Source organism: Marmota marmota, unplaced genomic scaffold (genome assembly GCF_001458135.2).
Source record: "Marmota marmota marmota unplaced genomic scaffold, marMar, whole genome shotgun sequence".
Lineage (NCBI taxonomy): Eukaryota > Metazoa > Chordata > Mammalia > Rodentia > Sciuridae > Marmota > Marmota marmota.
The window spans coordinates 17,769,945-17,791,139 of record NW_025999999.1 but is presented as its reverse complement, the minus strand read 5'-3'; the positions used below and the strand labels follow the sequence as shown (position 1 = coordinate 17,791,139).

General features: G+C 50.5%; 2 protein-coding genes and 1 long non-coding RNA gene across 8 annotated transcripts in view; 1 reads left to right on the top strand and 2 right to left on the bottom strand.

Annotated features, from left to right (window-relative positions):
- Positions 1-2,422, top strand: part of Afap1l2 (actin filament associated protein 1 like 2) — a 90,888-nt gene extending 88,466 nt beyond the window's left edge. For all 5 annotated transcript variants that reach the window (XM_048807375.1, XM_048807374.1, XM_048807378.1 and 2 more), the window contains 3 exons: positions 175-368; positions 479-604; positions 1,330-2,422. In XM_048807375.1, the coding sequence (XP_048663332.1) occupies positions 175-368; positions 479-604; positions 1,330-1,356 (347 nt within the window). In that variant the 3' untranslated portion in view covers positions 1,357-2,422. The remainder of the gene's footprint in view (positions 1-174; positions 369-478; positions 605-1,329) is intronic.
- A 302-nt stretch (positions 2,423-2,724) lies between these two features.
- Positions 2,725-3,686, bottom strand: LOC125618002. Its single transcript, XR_007349209.1, has 2 exons — positions 3,217-3,686; positions 2,725-3,177 (listed from the first exon to the last, which is right to left on the bottom strand). It is a non-coding gene; the product is annotated as an uncharacterized LOC125618002 (long non-coding RNA).
- Positions 3,687-4,133: 447 nt separating this feature from the next.
- The window catches only part of Vwa2 (von Willebrand factor A domain containing 2), a 38,885-nt gene continuing 21,823 nt past the window's right edge, over positions 4,134-21,195 (bottom strand). The window contains exons 6-14 of one of the 2 annotated variants that reach the window (XM_048807379.1): positions 17,081-17,275; positions 15,582-15,715; positions 14,882-15,014; positions 13,311-13,366; positions 10,637-10,744; positions 9,156-9,731; positions 7,132-7,683; positions 6,192-6,317; positions 4,134-5,399 (exon numbers count right to left, since the gene is read on the bottom strand). In XM_048807379.1, the coding sequence (XP_048663336.1) occupies positions 5,287-5,399; positions 6,192-6,317; positions 7,132-7,683; positions 9,156-9,731; positions 10,637-10,744; positions 13,311-13,366; positions 14,882-15,014; positions 15,582-15,715; positions 17,081-17,275 (1,993 nt within the window). In that variant the 3' untranslated portion in view covers positions 4,134-5,286. The remainder of the gene's footprint in view (positions 5,400-6,191; positions 6,318-7,131; positions 7,684-9,155; positions 9,732-10,636; positions 10,745-13,310; positions 13,367-14,881; positions 15,015-15,581; positions 15,716-17,080; positions 17,276-21,195) is intronic. The other variant, XM_015494824.2, reaches the window with a different exon arrangement.

Here is a 21,195-nt window from a genome sequence, read left to right as displayed (position 1 = left end):
AGATCTGGACCTAGAGGCTGTTCCCTGCACACACAGGCCATCCCACCTCTCAGTGGAAAAGCTGGACCTGTGGTCTGTGTCCACCTGGGTCCTCCTCCAGCAGGGGTGTGTGTAAACTCCTTCCACTCAGCGTGGCGCCCTGGCCTCAGCTGAAATGCTGTTCTCTGTCTCCAGACAAGGGAGTCCTGGCCAGCTTGGAACAGAAGCTGAAGGAAATTGACGAGGAGTGTCGGATAGAGGAGAGCAGGCGTGTGGACCTAGAGCTCAACATCATGGAGGTGAAGGACAACCTGAAGAAGGCTGAGGCTGGGCCCGTGACACTGGGCACCACTGTAGACACTACCCACCTGGACAACATGAGCCCTCGTGTGAGTGCCAGCTCCTCTGAGCTCTTGCTGGGCCTCCTGGACGTGGGCTGGGGGAAGTGGGTCATGTCTTCCTGCCCAACTCAACCCTTGCTCTCCTCCTGTAACCACAGCCCAAAGCCGCCGCCGCCTCCACCTCCCCCCCAGACTGCACCCCAGTCAACTCTGCAACCGCCCTCAAGAACAGGCCTCTTTCTGTCATGGTCACAGGCAAGGGCACCGTCCTCCAGAAAGCCAAGGTAAGCAGTCACTGCCAGCCTCAAGGGCCAGCAGAACCATTGCTAAGATGTGGCTCTTCTTTGTGGTGGTGGGAGCCAGTCCTGATGAGGGCTCAGCTCTCAACAGAAAGTCAGTGACTCTGGCTTCACTGTGCCTTTGATTAGCCAGAAGGCTCTTACACCTGATTCAAGTGTTCTTATCGGTAAGCCCCAAGGACACTTCTGTCCTTGACCTATCCACCACTTGGCTTTGAGTGGAATATATGGGCCAGCTGCAGCTCAGACCACAAAAATCAGTGCCTCCAAAAGGCCTTCTACCATTAAAATTAAATAAACAAGTCACCCAACAATGGATGGATGGATCCCATGATCAGGTCTCTCCCTGAGGGCTAGACAAAGTAGCATTAGTCTTTACCTCAATTGTACAATAAAGAACATGCCTGGAGTTGCCTTTGGACACTGCTCTTTCTGTCCTGCTAGAGATAGTTGGAGGCACCAACCCACTGGGTGTTCAATCCATTAGAGCAGGTGACCTCCCCTCCCTCACTGTTATGGTCAACAGCACTCTGCCAGAGCCAGGCCATCTCTTAATAGGTGCTCCTTGAAGGAATGAGCACACAGGTTTGAAACATACTCGTCCTATTTGTAACTGCTTCTGTGCTTTAAATTTTTCTGTGTATATAAAGGTTGCTACAGAGAATAACTTTCTTTTTTGGGGGGGGGTGTGCTGGTATTTGGTGCTCCAGGAATGGGAGAAGAAAGGAGCAAGTTAGGAAATGAACATCATCTAAAGACTTTTGTGTCATTGGGACCTTGGTGACAATCCTGCTTTGGTAAAGTCTTCACTGAAACAGCGACTCTGAGAAAGGGTGAGTCTGTTTAGAAGAAAAAGCCAGGACTGGGGTACTGTGAATGGAAAGCTTGGTTAAGAGCTGGCTCTGTCCCTTTTTGAGCCCAGGGGAGCAAATCCAAAATAAGGCTTCTTTGGAGACTGGAGTCTATTGGCTGTAAACAAGACATTGTATTTAGGGATGTTCTGTTTCTGGTTTTTAATCAAGTGTTTTTAGTGAAAAGTTTCTGGTGATTAAACTTTGGGGTAGAAGAAAAATGGAGGTATCAGGACCCTGTCCCCCTGGCTTTGGTGACTGAGAAGACCTGAGTGCCATTTCCAATGCCAACAGAGTTGGGGGTTAAACCGCCCTTGCCTTCAAGTTTGATCTCCAGTGTGATTGTGGGCCCAACTTAGTCTCTAGTGATTTTAAACAGCATCAATACCACCTGCAACATGAATTTTAAGAAACAGTAGCTGAGAGAAATATTTGGTATCCAGCTGAGGCACTGATCCCACCAAGGGTCTTCATTCCGGTCCAAGGCAGCCCTGAATTAACTGCCTTTAAATAAAATTGTGATACTGTATTGTATAGAAATGTTTAAAATTCCATCGTTTAGAACAGTGAAAAGTGTTTTTTGAAATCTGACTTTTTACATGACTATAGAAAAAAATTATCCTATGTTTACAGATTCAGTCCTATAGTCAGGCCATTTTGAACAGGAGAATTATTTAATATGATGCTCTGTTAGTTCCTGTGGTGAATTTCGGTTAGTATAGTGTCGCTCTTCCTTGTGCTGTGATCGCATTGTTAACACAGGTTGAAACATTTCATCTATACCCCGCCTTAGTTCTCTAACAAGGATTCCTGAGAGCTAAAAGTCTTTTTTTAAAAAATGTATTGTCTTTCTAATCCCAGGGCATTTATTTCCTATGTCATAAACACTTGGGGACCTGAACCAAGTGAGTTAGTTCTTTTTGTTTTTTAATAAAATGGTCATTGTATTTCAGGTTTTCCTTGTATTTCATGGAATAACTTGGGGCAGGGCCTGATGAACTATTGAGGGCCAAACATTTAAACTTCAAAATAGATACAGACTGATAGAACCATAAGATACAATCCCAGCAAGAGATTTCAAAGTCCTCTTACACAAGTCACCAGCTAAGGCTAAAAGAGGATTGTAATAGTAGAAATAGTATAATTAGCAATGTACCAAATTCTCTGGAAACATCTGCAGAAACTGTTTATAGGCAATTGAAAAAATCAATATGCCTATAAGTTAAACAGACTCCTAAATAGTAATGAAAGAAGTTCACGGCATAAATGTTTATTTACTAAAGGACAAAACCAAATTCTGGATCATTAAAAAGATTAATGCAAAACAACAACAAAAAACCCAAAAGCTGTATAGAATTGCAGACTTGACAGAGGCGAAAGTACAGATACAAGAAAGTGCTATGGACATGTAAAAGTCTGAGAAACAGGTTTTCCATGATAGTCATCAAAAATGCTATACATATCCAAAAGAAAAACCAAATCTCACTTTTGGATGTTGATGGAAAAACATCATTGAAATTCAGCAATGTTTTTTGAACAATGATGAAAGTATACAAATGTATAATTTATCACATTAACAGACTACATGTGGGGGAAAAAAACTTCTTGAAGGGAGTGGGAAAAGCATACCATAAATCTCAATGCTCATAATGAACATTCTCATTCATCAAGAGCTAGGAACAAGCATCCTTCACCTGATAAAATGACCTACAGGAAACACACAGAAATTAGCACTACAAGAGTGACCGTCCTTTTTGTTAAGAACCAGTTATGAGTAAGTGTTATTACTGCTACTTTTAAAAACATTCTGGAGAGCCTGGAGAAGGGAAATGACGAGAAAAAGTAGTACTCAACTTCAAAAGGAAGAGACAAAGCTATCATTAATAGATGGTAGTTCCCTGGACACTAGAGTGGTCAGAGGGTAGCTGGCACCAGGATCATTCAGGAAAATAAAAAGATATATGGTCCATCTTCAGTGCTTTAGTTAATGTAAATAAAACAATTAAAGCTAGAAATAAATTTGAAATGAAAGAAAAGGGCTTGACTGGTTAGGCAATGCCAGTTCTGTTGGGACAATTAAAAAGGTTCATCTGGCCAGTGGTCCATTCACTAGAAAATTCAAGCCAGGTGTGGTGGTACACACCCATAGTCCTAGGTACTCAGGAGGCCAAGGCAGGTAGATCGCAAATTTGAAACCAGCCTGGGCAATATGGCAAGATCCTATCTCTCAAAAACTTAAAGGCTGGGGATGTGGCTCAAGCGGTAGCATGCTCGCCTGGCATGCGTGCGGCCCGGGTTCGATCCTCAGCACCACATACAAACAAAGATGTTGTGTCTGCCAATAACTAAAAAATAAATATTAAAATTCTCTCTCTCACTCTCTCTTTAAAAAAAAGAAATGGTAAAGACCTTCAATGTATAAGTCCAGTGTGTTATTTAAGTCCAAGTAATCCAGATGAGGAGCCAAATAGCCTTGAACAAGGCAAAGACCCTACATGACAAAATGATTGTTATTAAAGATAATGAATTAATATAATTGATCAGCATCTCCTGGATGAGCATGTGGCCCTGTCCGAGTATTGCCTTCTGAGAAGAACAGTAATAACATAAAATTGATTATCAATAAAAATATCCCTAGAACACAAATGATCCAATGCTTGGGACACCAGACTTTTAATTTTTAATGTCTAATAATACCATGGTGATAACTCTTTAAACACTTTTCAAACATCAGAAATCCTGAATTTCTTAAATTGGTATTTAAATTAAATTTGTACTTTTACACGTAAAACAAAATATTTATATTAAAAAGACAAAAACCATCCCCAGCACCACAAAGAAAAGAAGGAAACACTATGATAAAAGTTTCTGGATTTTTCTACTAAAACCTCAACTCTAAACAACATGACCAAGGGAAAGAATTGATTCCTAAGTACTGCAGGAGTAAATACTCAGTTTGCCAGAAAAAAATTGCAAATATTCCTTTTAAATAAATAACACCACCTCTTGAAATACGTATAAAAAAGTGTAAAAAAGCAAAAGTCCCTGTAAGTTTCTTTAACCTTTATTTGTTTAAGAATTCTACTCTGCCCCACTAAAAGGGGAAAGGAAGTTTTCAATAAACACTCCATAATTAACTTGTCGGTTGTAAACTCTTTTAAAAGGAAGCCCCACCAAGAAGCTGTCACCCAGAGCCAGACCAACCACACAAGGCCCCTCCAGACCTGGGCCATTTGCACAGTTGACCCCTCCCCTGCAGCCAGCCAAGTTCATTAATTGGTCAAATTCCGGTCTGGGACTTTTCCTAGTGTCTCCCTGACACAGAAGTCACAAACACCAATAAGTCCCCAAACTAAAAGCAAATGCACACAAGAGATCTTCCAGGAAGTGAAAAAGTCTACACTTTTCCCATTTGGAAGTGCCATTGCTTCATGGTCCAAATGATATGCTAGTAAATACCTTCTGCTGGGCATTACCGTCTCACCACTTCCTGTCTAGCATTTGTGGTGGGCAAAATGAACCCCAGACAGCCATCAGATTTCCCGTAGTCTCCAGGATCTCACGTTTCTCCTCAGGGGAAAAGTGGCAGATGACATACCTCAACAAAGTACAACTGGGTACAGAAGTAAATATTTACTGACATACCTAGAGTCTGCAGTATCACCCTTAGTGATGTCAAGTTCGACTACTGCTCCAAACAGTGGCGTTGGTGGCCAGGGTACCCTTTGCCCTGGCAGAGGCTAGTGGGCACTGCATGGAGCTGGAGGCAGACATTCAAAGGACCCCAGAAGACACACTCCAAAGGGCAGCACCCTCTCAGCTCCCAGGACGCCCAGGTCGCTGTAGCCGCTGGGTGGGGTGCAGTTGCTGTCCTCCTGCAGGCTCTTGATGGGAGCCGCGTGTCTTGGGGGCGTCTCCTCTCAAGACCCCTGGGGAAGGAAGGAAACTGAGGACATCAGCTTCTGAGTCCTCTCTTCAACCAGTCAGCAGTCCCTTCATGTCTTACTTTTACACCACAACCCAACTGTCCAAGTAGAAGATGCCAGATTCTAGACCCCCATCTGACTCCCTGCATACCACTCCCCAGCCACTGGAAGTCATCCTGTGTCTGTGGCTGAAAGCCCCCAGCTCCAACTCAAGTTGCCTTCTGATTTCCAGCGGATCTAACTTTAAGCTCAGGGAGAGGAGCCCCAGGTGGGCCTGGAATGCGGACAAGCCTCCTGTATGTCTCCAATCTGCTACCTTTCCCCCCAACCCCACCTCTCTGTCCTTACTCTCAGCAGATGGCTCTTCTTCCCACATCACTGAGCAAATAGCCTCAGAAAAGAACTCCCATAGGTCCCAGCACATCTACTCACCTGCCTGCCTCTGGGCCGAAGCCCCCATCTTCACCCCCATTACCATCCTCCTAACTGAGGTCTCCCTTCTAGTTCTCATTTTCCCCCAGTGTGTGTAGCTGTATATAGCATACATGTCATATGTGTCTGGTTTACTGTCTGTCTCCACCCTAGAATGGAAGCTCCATGAGGGCAGAGTTTTATTCTACATACGGTTGTCTTCCTGACACCCAGAACACTATCTGGAATGCAGGCGCTCCTCCTAATGTCTCATGGGTGAATGAATAAACGATTGAATGATAGAACCTGTCTTTGAGTTTGTGGGACTTGGCAGGATTCAGAATACCACCCCCAGTGCAGCATGCAGAGCAAGAGCCCACTCACGGTTCTCACAGTGGGGGCCCTCCCAGCCACTCCGGCACTCGCAGCGGTAGCTCCCGTTCCGCAGGACACAGGAGCCGTCATTCATGCATGGGTTGGGTTTGCAGAGGTTAACTGGCTGTTTGGCTTCTGCAAGAGAGAACATGCCCACTAGGTCCATCCTGGGTCAGAAGCAAAGATCCCTACTCATAAGCCCAGTTCAGACACAAGGTCACTACAGTAGTATCTCTCACCTCAGCGTCTCCATTGTCCCTAAAGCAACAACTTGGCACAGGGCTGGTGCTTCACCCTACCTTGCCAAGTGAGTAGGACCCACCTTGCACCCTGCCTTCCTACAGTTTTACTGTATTATCATTGCCACATACTTTTTTTTGGCGGGGGTGGGGGGGGGCGGTTACTGGGGAATGAACTCAAGGGCACTCCACCACTGAGCCACATCCCCAACCCTAATTTGTATATCTGTATTTTATTTAAAGATAGGGTCTCAGTGAGTTGCTTAGCACTTCACTGTTGCTGAGGTTGGCTTTGAACTCATCATCCTCCTGTCTCAGCCTCCTGAGCTGCTGGGGTTGCAGGTGTGCACCACCACGCCCAGCAAGACACATACTTTTTAAAAGGTGGAAAGAAGGTCACTGACAAAATGAAGGCTTGGAATTAGGCTGGCCTGGCCCTGTTGGCAGCTAGCCTGTCATTTACTACCTAGGTTAGTGTCAACAGAGGGTTCTTATGGCACTGAGAGTTTCCTTGACATGTCATTTGTTTAAATGGAATGCACTAATCTCAAGTTTGGTTCCGTGAGTGGGATTTACCACATAGGCTGGCACACAGAAAGCGAGCCCTCAGGAGCTGGGAGGAGCTGCTTTCCTTGTAATGATGCAGGTGAAGGCCCAGGTAGAGGTCCCATCCTGGGTGCAGCCCTACAGGGCATGGATTCCCCACTCACCTCCACATATCCACTCGATAAGCATGTCCCGGTGGTACCGCAGGTTGGTGTAAGCTGCTACGTGGATCAGGGAGTCTCGAGGACCAGCGAGCCTCCTCAGTGCCTCCCTCAGGACAGGCCCCACACCCACCACCAAGACGGAGATGCCATTATTTCTCAGCTTCTGGACAGGGACAGCTGCGTCTTCTGCTCCTCTCCCACCTGTGAGCATCACTACAGCCTTGGGGACACCAGGCCGGGCGCCCCTCTGGACAGTCATCACCTTGTCGTGGATGTGTAGCAAGGCTGTGCCGGCTGAGCCCACTCCCCCCAGGTAGGGGGCCTGGCTCACGGCCCGCAGCACGGCAGCACGGGTGAGGTGGGCTTCTAGCCCGAAGGCTGTCTGCACCTGGCTACCGTACACCACCAGGCCAACCTGTGTCACGTCAGGGTTCACATCAAACTGGAGGGCACAGCTCCTCACGAAACTCTGCATCTGAGCAAAGTTCTCCGGTCCCACTGAGGCCGAGGCGTCCAACAGGAAAACTAGATCCAGGGACTGAGCCTGGCAACCTGCAGGGACAAGCAGAGCAGGTCCCTTGTCTGGACCTGGCCAGCACAGTGGGGACTGTCTGGGCTACATGGAGTCCAGGTCAGCCAGTCTGTTGTCTGTCCACACAGTACCCGCCCTCCTCCTCGTGGCCACAGAACACCCAGCCCCAGCACACAGGCAGGTATGTGAATGCCCAACTAGACCACGCTCCCAGCCTCCCTGGCAGCCAAGTGTGGCCACGTGTCTAAGCTCCATCTGAGGGGGTGTGATCCAAAGTCATCAAGCAATTCCAAGTTTGAAATTTGCAAACTCAGACTTATGCAAGTGAAAGCTGCTGGCCTTCTCCCTCCCCTTTCCCCCTTCTTGCTGGCAGAGAAATAGTGACCTTGGACCTCAAGATGGCAGCCACAGATGGCTAAGCACTCTACTGGCTCAGGCCACTCAGCTCTAAAAGGTATGTAAAAGGGAAAAGCTTCTATCACGTGTTAGTTGTTGAACTTTTGGGACCCCTGTGACAGCATCTGCACCTCCCATTACTGCATGCACTGTACCCAGGGCACTATCATACCCCATGTACGAATGGACCAAAGCCTGCTTTGGGGAGCTGTCTATGGGGTAGTGACAGGAAATGAACACAGAATTACAAATGGATTGAGCAGTGAGGACAAGAGCAGGGAACTAAGGGAAGCCAGTGGGGACAACATGATGAGCCTAGGAGAGAGGTCAGGGCTTCTCGGGGGAGGTGATACTTCAGCTAGAACTGCAGGAGAAGTCAGGGTGAGCTGGTGGGACAGGGTGCTTCTGAGCCGGGAGAAAGCCTCTCCCATCCTGCAGGGACCAGACCCAGGAGCTCCCAGCACCAGTGGAAGAGTGTAAAGAGACCTGCTGAATGTCCTCTGGGGATCTGGCTGGTGTTCTGAAATAGATGAACATCAGGTTTTTAAAAAAAAAAAAAAAAAAAAGGTCTGACTACAGTGTGGATGGTAATAAATAATCGTGTTGACATCAGCTCATTAATGATGATGATGTTCCACACTAATGTAAGGTGTTAACAAAAGAGGAAACTGGGGACAGGCCATGTGGGAACTCTCCACTATGGTCATAGTTTGTTTTCTGTAAATCTACAACCATTCTTAAAAAAGAAAAAAACAAAAACAAAAACCTGGCTGCCTTAGGAGAGGAGAGAGGTGGGAGTAGGCAGGCCAATCCTTGTCTTCCCTTCATAGGAGGGGGTGGTCCCCAGCTGCTGGGGAGAGTGACAAGGACTGAGAATCCGGGTCCCAGCTGCAGCTTCCCACCGCCCATCTCCCAGGGAAGCAGCAGGGGACCCTGTCCAAGGTGGAACCACAGCGCTGATCTTTACATACCAGCTGCATGATCAGCGCTGTGGATCCAGCCTCAGTAGGGAGAGAGATTAATGGTTAAGTGGTGCCCAACAGAAGGAAGGACCTGCCCACTGACCAGCTGGCCCAAGTCAGGCACCCGACCTTACCTGGCAGGGGCCGGCTGCACAGCTTCCCCTGCAGCTCAGGGATCTGGTTGAACAGGCCCTGGGGGTCTGCGTAGACCATCACGAGCTTCGGGCTGCCAGTGATCTCCTCCAGCTCTGCCCGCACAGCCTCGCTGCCCACACCCAGCAGCAGCAGTTCTCGGGCCCTTGCACGATGCGCTGGGCCAGCCACCTCGTCCTGGGAGTGGGACTCGGTGAGCAGGACCACCACTCTGCGCGGCTGGTCCTGGCCTGTCCTGGTGGCACTCCCAAAGCCACGTTCTGCCACCTGCTGCAAGGCACTGCCAGTCAGGGTGGGGCCACCGCTGAACGGAACGCCGTCGATGCTCCTGACCAGGTCTGGAATGTTCTGGTACTCCCCGATGGGCACCACCACCACCAGCTCCCCGCTGTACCCAGCCACTCCCACGCGGGCCCGGGAGTCCTCGCCCAGCACGGCCTGCACGAACCGCTTCACAAAGGCCTTGGCCCACAGGAAGCCCTCCAGGGTGGCGCCTTCAGAGCGGTCCAGCAGGAAGAGGACATCGATTCTGCACTCCAGGCTCAGCTTGGGGGCTGCTGGAATCACAGCGACACCTACTGCCACACTGTGGTCGGTGCAGGGTGTGGATCAGCCCCACCCAAGACACCCCCACACTGCCAGGGGCCAGAGACACCAGGTGACCAGTGCCTGCAGAGTTAGACACAGCTGTAGAAAATCTTTGCCTTGAGCTCATGAAGATAGGCTCCTGTGTTTTCTCTTAGAAGCTTCTCTTTTGACTCTTCACATTTAGGCCTATAACCCTTCTGGCAGTGGGTTGTGAGGTATGGGGTCAACATTTATTTTTTTCCATATGAGTCTCCAGTGAACCTAACACGTCACTTTAAAAAGTCACATTTAACAAGCCCTTACTATGTGTCAAGCACTGTGGTAAGCAAATTACATCAACTTGTAACTCAACCACCTGTAGCTGAAGCTTATATAGTCTTTATCTTTAAAAGGGAGGCTGGGGTTGTGGCTCAGTGGAAGAGTGCTTGCCTAGAACGTGTGACACTGGGTTTGATCCTCAGCACCACATAAAAATAAATTAAAAAAATAAGGTATCATGTCCATCTACAACTAAAAATATATTTTTTAAAAAAAAAGGGGTTTGGGGGCTCCTCATTTCTCTTTTTGCAGAAAAAGAAGAAAAGATTCTGCCCAGAACCAGGCCACAGAGTTGGGCTGGCTCAATGATGCTCCAACATCAGCCAGGAGCCACTGTCCTGCCAGAGCTCTGCCACCAGGATGATTTATTCATGAAGCACTTATCTATTCAGACACCACATGAGGTGTTAGAGTGGCGGAGTACTGGGAAATTAGGTGGCTCGAAAATTCAAGGGCTGAGTCTATTCAATAGCTACAATGGTGGGAGGTGAGAAGGGAGAGCCCAGGCTCCACCTGCCCCCCAGTGGTCAGTCCTGCGAGTCCCACACATACATACCACAGTTGGCCTCCCCTCCAAAGGCCAGTGGGCAGAGGCAGTGGTATCTGTCCAGTCCTTCTGGAATGCATGTACCACCATTCTGGCAGGGCTGGGAGTCACAAGGCCCTGTCGGAGAGATACCAGATAAGAGCCATGCACACTGGCTCAGAAGTGAAGAGTGCTGGTCAGCCAGGGGCTGAGTCCTGCAGGGCCCAGCCCCTTTCCTCCCCATTGCCCAGTAGGAAACCAACCATACCACCTGGGGCAGAGAGGGGACAAACCAACAAGTACCTGGAGGAGGCCCTGGGTGGGGCTAATAAAGGACACACAGTGGGGGATTGGTAGGGCCCAGTGTGAATTACAGGCCCACTCAGGGACATGCTCATGGGCTCTGATACCAGGAACACAGGCCACAATTACTACAGCTGCTGAGGAGGCCTAGAGGAGCCAGGGGCAGCCATGAGTCACACTGCACGCAGCTTGCCAAGGGTGAAGAGCTCAGTAACATCCAGAGGACAGCGGGGGTGTCTTAAGACTCAGGGAATGCTAGGGGGCTGACAGGGCCCCTCCTTAAGTTCTGCCTGTGGTTGTTCTTAAGGGCCCCTACAGCCTGGCATGGCAACAGTGAGCCTTCACATCCTGCAGTCAGGCAGCTCGGTGATCAACGTGGCCACCGCCCCTTCCTCTGGCACCTAGATTCAGCTCTTCTCACTTCTGTATCTTCATCTAGAAAGGGTGCTGATGACTGCACCCTACGCCACAGGGTTACTACATGCATGAGATGAATGAATCTGTGGAAAGTCTTAACCCAAAGCCAACACTCCCTGAGAGGTGACGCAGCATTTGCTTTTGGGTGCAAAGTGCCAATTATGAATGACGCCTCAGAGTTGATGTTTTACACAGGCGAGCATGCCTAAGTCAAAATCAGGCCCATTCTGAAGGGTCTCACTGCTGGTACCTGGGATCACCATCTCAGCCCGATTAAACCCCTTGAGCTCATGAAGATAGGCTCCTGTGTTTTCTCTTAGAAGCTTCTCTTTTGCCTCTTCACATTTAGGCCTATAACCCTTCTGGCAGTGGGTTGTGAGGTATGGGGTGGGGCCCCATACCTCACAATAATTGTGAGCTGCAATAAAGCCCCATGAGAACAAGCAGGAGATTCCTGTGCTCATGTCTCAGAAGGCTTGGTGAGCAGCCTTCTGTGTCATGAGTGGGATTGGGGAGCTGTGTCCTTTTTGCTTGAAAATATTGATATTTTACTTGGTGGCCATGTCACTGGAAATAAAAGTGCAGACTTTCCAAAGCCAGAAAGTACTGAGGCTGACTCTGGGAGTTCTGGGCTACTGTCCTGGCAGCTGGAGCATCGGGGAAATTCCTGGAGGCTCATGAACTGCAGCAACAGAGGCCTCCAGTTGAGCATCCACTGTGGGCCCGGTACCATGCCAACTGCCACACACACGGCCCCATTTCACTGTTACAGCCCTAGGAGGTAGGAACTGCAAAAACTGCCACTTTACAGATGCAGAAGCTGCAGCTCAGTGAGTGGCAGTCACGGGTGGAACGTCAGATGGCTGGCAAGGGGCAGAGTGGGGACTCAGACCCCAGTCTCCCTGGTTCCCAAACCATAAATCCTCCAACTCTAACTTCTGAGCAGCAGCCCCATTCTCAGTCTCCCCCTTGCCCCAGCTGTGACTGGGTGGAGTCATGGGAGCAAGGACCATCCTCCTAGGGGCTGGAGGGAGAAGGGAGAGGCCATGGCTTGTGCTGGGAGGTAGGGTGCATTTGGAGGAAGGAGGGATGCTGGTGATAGGTGGGAACCCACTCTCTGCCCCTAGAGTGGTCCTGCCACTGTGTGGATCCCAGGGCTCCCGAGAGCCTGGGCCCACAGCACAGAGGCCAGTGATGTGAGAACCGACACTCTGAAAGGGAGGCCCGGGATCACCCAATTCCTGGAAGACTGCCCGTCTGTGTGTGAACTACTGGCTGTGTCTCCAGAGACGGGCTCCTGCCCCATCAGGATGCGCAAGCTCACACAGGGATGGGCAACCACACACATGGGGTGATGTCAGCTTTCAGGTCAGCAGTATGCACATGACCCCCGGGGGAGGAGCAGTCAGGGTGGACCGGGAACCATGCTCGATGGTGCACAAAGGCGTTGCCAATTCCTCATGTTGGTGTGGGATTTCGCAGGGGAGGAAGAACATCCATGGGGATTATCTGCTGAACCTTCACAGGGTCCCTGGGTATGGGACCACCTACTGTGTGGAGGGGGAATGGGGAACTCAGATGTTGGGCAAACAGTAAGCCATTTTTATAGAGGAGGGAACCGACTGGGTATCTTGCCCTGAGTTTGGCACTGGGTGTGAACAGTCTAGAAAGCTGGTGCTCAAGAGAAGCCTGCCTGTGTCTCTCACCAAGGAGCAGAAGATAAGGGGGCCGAATTCCAAAGTCGTCATTCCATTATCAGTGCAAAATCACCAGGAGCAGATGAAGAAAGAGCACAATAAGCACGGACCTCCACCTCAGGAGGGCCTCGTCTCTCTTGCCCTGCTGCAGCCTGTCCCAACCCTGTCCTGTGCCCCAGAGCCCATTCCAGCTCCACCCTCTGCCCCAGCACTGTCAAGGCCCCTTTTCAAACCAATCTGGACCCAAGGCCCAGAAGGAGCCAGAGAATCCAGGAGGCAGACCATACCTGGGCAGGTTGTCCTATAGCAGGTGGCAGGGTGCGTGAGGAGCACTTTCTTCCAGCTACAACCCAAGGAAACAGAGATAGAGAGATCAAAGGTTTTAAAGATGACTATTTATAACATGAAAGCTGATATGAGATGCCAATGCAGAAGTGGGTCGAGGAGGACTTCCTTATTTTCTTTCTGGACCCTACCCTCACTTTACCATCACAGAGAGGAGGGAAGATTTCAGACTACCCACAATGCGGGGAGTGAGGGGAGTACCGAGACTTGGGCCACCACGGTCAGGCTGTGTGACCCAGGTGTTAGTTTCCTTCTCTGGTTCAGGGCCCTCCGCTGGACAGTAAGACTATCTGTAGTTTTCAGCTGCTTTCCTTGGAGCTTTGATGATGAGGGAAGGGGACCCAGTGGCCAGGATGCCAGGCCTCCCCTGAGTGTCCCAGCCCTTCCTTGTATCTGATCTGTACACATGTGTCCCCAGGAAGCCCCCAGAGTTGAGGAGGATTTGCAGACCACCTGGCTCCTTGACATGAGGATGCTTGAGTACCGGCATCCTGCGATAACACAAAAGCCACCGTGCTGAGGTGGCTTCCACAAGTCAGGTGTCCCCATTGCTACTCTGAATCCACAGCTACATGAAGAGATGGGGATCTCCATCTTGTAGGTGGGGAAATGGGTTGAGAGGGCTGAACTAGGCTGACCAAAGTCACATGGTCACTGGCCACACCAGGGCTGAAACCCCAACTGGGACCATCTGACTCCAAAGCCCACACGCTGCCCACGGGACTTGCCCCAGCCCTCCAGACTCTCTGTGGCCATGGACCCTGCTGCAGCAAGAGCAGTGCCTCAGCCCCCCTCTGTGTTGGAGGCAGCACCAGCTCCAGCCTCACCTAAGGAGGCTCTTGGGACTTGGCAAAAAGTTATCTAAAGTTCTCCAACAGGGCTTCGTCCAATAGGATCCTGTCCAGGGCTGCTGCCCATCCAGAGGCAGGCTGATAGGGCTGACCCCGTGGGCAGGGCCTATCCTGAGGTCAAGTGGGATAAAAGCCAAGTGTCAAGTAAAACTTGTGCTGAGCTGCGAGCTCATGAAAGAGAAACCTTCCTCCCTCCAGGTCTACTCCTGGTGACCACAACACACAAATCCCGGCCCAGAAAACTCTGTGGGCCCCACCCCTCCCCCAGCTTTTGTTGGGGCAGAAACTGCTGACAGGGACTTGGCTGTCGACAGCCATCAGTACAAGGCTTGTCCCCACCTCCCTTAGGTCTGGATGCAATGCCACGTGCCCTACAAGGCCCTTCAAGGTGACTCTATTTCTAATTGCAACCCTACCCCCAACCACCTGAGACAGCCTGGGCTGTGTTCGTGAGACTGACAGACGGACGCTGGGAGCTAGGCCCTCCTTGTTCCCCAGTGCTCCTCCTGGATCCCCCTTCGTCCCCCGTCACATGCTCTGTATCTCCAAGCGCCAGGTCTCCGAGTGCGGCTTTCCCTGCAGCTCAGGAGGCCTTGGCACTGGGGGCTTCCACTCCCACCCAGGTCCTGCAATGTCTCTGCCCCCAGACCATATGGACAAACCTGTAGAAGGGACACCGCACGGCCAGCACAGCGTCAGCCTGCTGCGACCCTCTCCAGCACAGGGCACCATCAGTGAGCTCCTGGACGGTCTCCAGTGTCTTGCGCTCACAGGGATGAGCCTCAACTCTGCAGTCTGTGTCCATGGCACATGGCAGAGAAGACACCACGAGACAGGGTGATGCCCCCACCTCACCCCCGCTCCCCAGAGGGTTGTTCCCAGTGTCGCACCCTGCCTCTGGACCTGGCACTTCTGGCCTCTCTCAGGGCAGAGAACCAGGGCCAGGGGCCAGTCTCTGAGCATCTCCTGGGCATGGCCTGCCCCACCTGGCTGTTCCAGACTGTGCATCTGTGTACCTTCCACCTAATGAGAGTCACTCTAGCTCAGGAATAGACACTGATGAGGACGCCCAGCCCCAAGCTTCCCGAGCTCCTCTGTGCTGACCATGGCAGGGGAGCAGATGTGGCTCCTTCACCAGAGCAGCAGGAGCCCTACTAGGTCTGGATGCCAAACTCTGGGCCCCTCATCCCCCTCCCCTACCCCCACCCCCAGAGCCAAGCTCAGAGCTCTAGCTGAGAAACCCAGACAGGGGTCAGAGTCCAGGGCAGGGCGGGCTGTTTTCCTTGCCCTCAGGAACACTGCCCCACCCCATACCCTGCTCCACACGGGCAATGCCACTCACCGCAGGCTGGGCCGTCCTACCTGGATCAGCAGGGCTGCAGAGCGCGGAGCTGCTGAGGGTGCTGAGGAGGCCGTTGGTGGCGTCCTCCACTTGCTCAGCCAACAGCACATGCTGCTCTGTGGGCTCGCTGGCCAGAGTGTGCAGCTCTTCCCACCTGTGCTCAAAAGTCCCGGTGGCATGTGATCCCACGCCCACCCTCCTACTGCCCACCCATCTCCTGGACCACAGGCTCTCTGTGGACAGCACCCCACTACCCAGAGGCCTCTCTGCAGCAACCTCCTCCATCTCGGATATGGGCGAGGACTGAGAAGTGAGCCACGGGAAGCCCAGCCAGGGGTCACCCTGTGCACTGTTAAAATCCAGGGATCTCCTCACCCTCAGAACCATCGGCTCTTATTAGAGGCACAGTCCTGACAAGGTTCAGTTGTCTGATTTGCAAAACCCATAGCTAGAATAAAAGCAATCAGAAAGCACACGGAGGAAAGCGGTTTGAAGTAACAGCATGGGAAAAGCAAACCAGCGCAACTAGTGACAGGAAACACCGACGTATTCTAACTGGTGGACACAAGAACCCCAGCAATGAGAGGCCATCCAGGGGAAGCAGCCCCAGTGTTCGACGGCATCATCGTCAGAGCCCATGACAAAAAAGACAAGTGGAACGATGATACCTGGACCTGAAGAAAGGATCACATGACACTGAGAAGCCTCTTTATGGGATGACAGGTGAGCAATGCAGAGAGAAGAACCCTACCATTGCAAATCCATCACAGTGCACCAGGCTTTGGCATTAGGGCAAAAACTTCATTTATGTCCGAAGTCACTAATGTGGAACTCCCCCTCCTGTCTGAATTCATGTGAAGCAGACCTTTCTCTCAGTGCCAGCTCAGTGCCTGGCACACAGAAGGGTTGGTCTAGCATTTGAACAAATGCGACTGTGGAGGGAGCAGCCAGCCGCAGCCAGCCACAGCCCCCCTCTCCCCTGGTACCAGGAGTATGCTGTGACTGAGGCCAATCAGAATTGGATTACCTGAAACTGGCCCAGGGGCCCCTCTCCAGGGTGGACCTGTGAAGGCATGAGCTTCAGCACTACCCACGGCCCCAGTGCCAGCTTCCTGAGAACCAGGCAGAGAGGACAGCCCACCAGGCAGAGAGGAGAGCAGAGACTCTCGAGGGACAGAGAGAGTCTTAATGACACTGAAGCCCTTGGCTCCTGCCTACCTACCCAGAGAAGTGAGATGACACCACAAATTTCCATTTCTGCCCAAATAAGCTTAAGCTGAGTTTCTGTCCTATGCAACCAGTTTTGTTTAAAGAAACTGAAGATAATGCACCTTCTCAGGCTCCCAAAGGTTGGGACACCCTGTACACTGGAGCCCAAAACAGCTAAGTGGGGAAAAGACAAAACTCAGCGAGGAACACAGTTTTCCCAGCTCTCCTGCCACAGCTAGGAAGGCTTTCGGCCTTGTTGTGGTCCCCTGGCTGACCACTGAGGACAGAGCAGGACCCCTGAGGCACTTACCTGGGAAACCGGACCCCCACGGCAAACACAGTGATGCCCCTTTCCTTCAGCTGCTTGGCGGGCAGTGCCACGTGCCCCTGGGACTTCCCATCAGTGACGACAACGAGGAGCTGGGGCACAGAGCCATTTCTACCCCCAGGGAACCCTCTGTCCAGAAGGTACTTCAGAGCAAGGCCCGTCTCTGTGCGTCCCCCTCTGAGGGCACCGAGAAGGAAAAAGAAAGAAGAAAAGTCAGCAGGGCAGGAGGTGAGTGGGAGAGACAGCAGGCGATCGATGGCTCCTGTCATCAGGGAATGGCCGCCGACTTCTAGCAGAGGCTCCAAGTGACAGTGCCACCCCCAAAACCATAATGATGGTGGAGGCTGACTTCTTCTATAGACTTGGGAGTCACCTTATACTCCTGTTATGCTAGGTTACGATACCCTCCCTTGTAAGTGCAGGGGTTTTGTTTTCTCCCCATCCGCAGTAATGACTCCAGGCTACCGATTCTCATCTTTAGTCTGTCATGCACCCCCCAGCTCCCTCTCCACATCAGCCCCTTCTTGACATGGCTCAGCATCTTCCGGGACCAGGAAAATAACTTAGCTGGGCCAAGCTGTGTTAAGAATCTGTAGGAGTGATGGACGGGGCTTGGCGCAAGACTCTGGTGAGGTTTTTTTTTCATGATTCAGGACTTTGTGGGCCCTGTCCAGGTGCAGGGTTGGTGGCTGGAAGGCAGAGCTGGCTGAACACCTGCGGATCAGGCCGCAGTGGGCCAGGGCCAGGGCCAGCGTTCCTCCATTTGGCAAGGTTTGCAGGATTTGTCTCATCTTCACAGCCCCATCGTGGGGACTGTGGACTGGTCTTGGAACCTCAGCAGGATTTCTGCTGAATCTTGAACCAGTAGGTGCCCCCTTTGGAAAGATGACTGCTGGTTTTGAGAGTCAGCTGGTCAGAAAACAGTAACTCACTCAAGCAGATTTTAGGTCACTGATTTGTCCCACTTTAGCCAAATCTTTTAATGGGTGGTTGCATGTCCAAACATGAGCACGAGTGTCACTACAGTGATTAAGAGAAAAACACCAGCTGGATATCACTCAAATGCTGACTACAGAGGGGGGTGGGGCACCACATTTTATACTCAGATTGTGCTCTATTGGCACAGACAATGCCTGTCTTAACTCAGCCCTCTCCAGAGCCTAGAGTCATTTCTCCCAGTGTGAAGACGTCCAACTGACATGAAATGCAGGCCCGGAATTGTGTGCCAGTGTGCTGTGCTGCTCTAAGTTAACACTAAAAGTGGCTATTGCCCATGCAAATCTACTGCAGGCCTCTCTGCCAGGGTACCTCTCCTGGCTGGCTCCCCTCCAAGCAGCTACACAGGAATCCAGGCTCCTTTCATGTTGTGGTCCCACCTTCCTCTCAGTCCTCAAAGTCCTCTACTCAGCAGAGAGATGTGGAAAGAGAATGAAAGTTGTGTCTGGGAAGGATTTATGGAGCACACCCAGAATATTCTCTACTTTTATCGCTTTCTATCTTCTGCCAGCTCTTAAAAGGCAATTCTCTTTGTGGAGCTCTAAGTTAATAAATGTCAAGAAGAATGGACAGCTCCTAGAATTAACACTTCAACCGACAATATGTAGCAGCAACTCCCATCAATTTACAAAACTCCTTTTCTCAGCCCACTCATATTTACTGTGAACTGCTAGAGGGAAGACAGCGAAATGGAAACCAAGCAGTGCATAAGCTGGTCCCACGGCTCAGTGAACTCCCAGTGTCCAGGTAAGGAGATACCGACACAAGCACGCAACCCTGAACCAGAGTCACAAAGGGAATCACTGTGGGGTGCAGCAGAAATAGGCTTCAGAGGGGAAGGATGGTCCAAATGGGGCCTTGGTATCCCAGGAGGGGAGGGGAGGCAGCCTTTCCAATCAGAGGAAGGGGCGTAAGCAAAGACAGGGGTGAGCAACACCAACCGTATTTGGGAGCTAGTGAATACAGCTAGGTTTTGGTGTCAGGCTTGTCATGGAGGACTGGAACTCGAGTACACTAATGTTGGTGGATCCTAAATGCCACTAACAACTCACCCTGTGCTAGATCACACATTAGACACCAATGATGACCAAGTGGATTCTGATTCTCATGATACTTCTCCTTTGCCAAAGCTCTATATCTGTAGAATCTTCCTCTGGAACTCCTGGGAGGGCCGATTGCCTCCCATGTTCAAGAGATATTAGTATTGAGCTTCCACTGTGTGCCAGGCACTGCACACACCTGTTCCTGAATGTAACCCTTACAAGTATGGCAAAATGTGCCAATATGCTCGTGTGACAGAGAAGGAACCCTGCTCAGAGAAAACCAGTAATAACTGCTGATGTTTACTGAGCACCTCCCACATCACCACACAGATAGTGATGACCACGCAGCTCATGACTGGTGCAGACAGGACTTAGATCCTGGGCCCTCTGCTTCCAAGACCCCAGTTCTTAACCAACCGGTTACTTGGCTCGTCAAGCCGCCTCTTACCCAGCCAGCGGAGGTCAGAATTCAAGTTTAAACCCAGCTGGGCTGACTCTGAAGTCAATGCCCTTTCCTCTCCAGAGCTCAGCAAATTAGAGTTCAAAAGCCAAATCTAGTAGACTGCCCATTCTGTAGATAGTTTTATTAGAAAACGGCCACTCCAATCATTTATGTATATCTGTGCAGAAACTATGTGGCCTGCGAATGTTTAAAATTGCTTACTATATGAGCCTTTTCTGAAAAGATTTACCTATTCCTGTTCTATACTCTTCTGTTTATATGTTCACAAAACTCTCGTCTCCCCAGAAGCTGAGGTGGCCTGGGACCCTGCAGGACTCCACCCCAGGATATCCCCTGTCCTCTGGACCCCTCTGATCATCACTGCTCTTTTTAAGGTTCAAAAGTTTAGAACCAAAAAAAAAAAAAAGCACTTGTTCTCTATGATCCTGTTCTTGTGTTTCATACAGACCTGCCCTTGACCCCTTCAGTCAGAGTCAGACTGTTTTCCTTTTCATTCACCACTGGCAGGGGAAGCATTGGATTAAACCCAGATTTTTTTTTTTTTTTTTTTAAAGAGGGGAAAGGCACACATAAAATTCATTGCATCCCTCAGGCACGGGACTATTGCAGTCCAGATTTTTTGAGTGGGACTGGGCCTCCCTGTTCACAGAGACTAGCCTATGATTAGAGAAAAGTTAAATTCCAAGGACAAGAGCCCAGGTCACCTGCTGCATGGCCTGATGGTACCCACCCTTCATGCTTTACACCTTCTCCTCTTCTCACCCCACTGGGCCTCTCCCATGGGAGCACTGTCTGCTGGCTTTCAGCCAAGGTCAGGTGAGAGTCCCAATGGCTCTGACCTCTGGGAAACCAGAAGATCCCACTTCTGACTCCATGAAGCATTTCTATCTCCAAATTGAGTTCAAGGGCTGGTTCCAGATAGGGAGGTCTGAGGCCAGTGCACCAAGATGTGCCTAATTTCTCTCAAATGGGACCAACATGGGTGGTAAGTTGAAAACTCACAGGGGGCTATGTGTTTGTCATACATGGACTTTTGGGTTTTTTTTTTTTTTGAAGGGGGGCAATGGAATCTGAATTTTATCAGCATAACCAAGTGATTAGGAATAGGGGCTCATGGGTCCAGGGGTTGAAAGATCACTACTGTGATAGCTTAGCCAGGTCAACTTGGAAAAGTGACTTAACCCAATCCTCAGTTTCTCTCCATATTACGGTAGGGGAAGGCATGGTGCTGCCTGAGAATCAAATGCTGTGTCAGCACCTCCTAGGCTCTCAAGTGCTCCGTCAGTAGCAAAGATCTTCATGAACCACCAGCAGCCCATAAGCAGCTTATCTTTGGAGTTTAGTCTCCAATTCCAGCCTGCATAAAATCCCCCAGGACATTTAACACCATAGATTCTTGCATGCTATTCCCAGGGAGTTCAAATTGGTAGGAGTATCACGAGGCCCCAGAATCTATATTTTCAACCAGTTCTGCTCAGTCCCAAGTGATTCTTACAATCGAGCCAGCCGTGGAACAGACGGAGAAACACTCCAGAAGAAAATTCAGTCGGTACAGGGAAGTTGGTTACATCTTTGGTTTTTAAGCAAACAAAAAT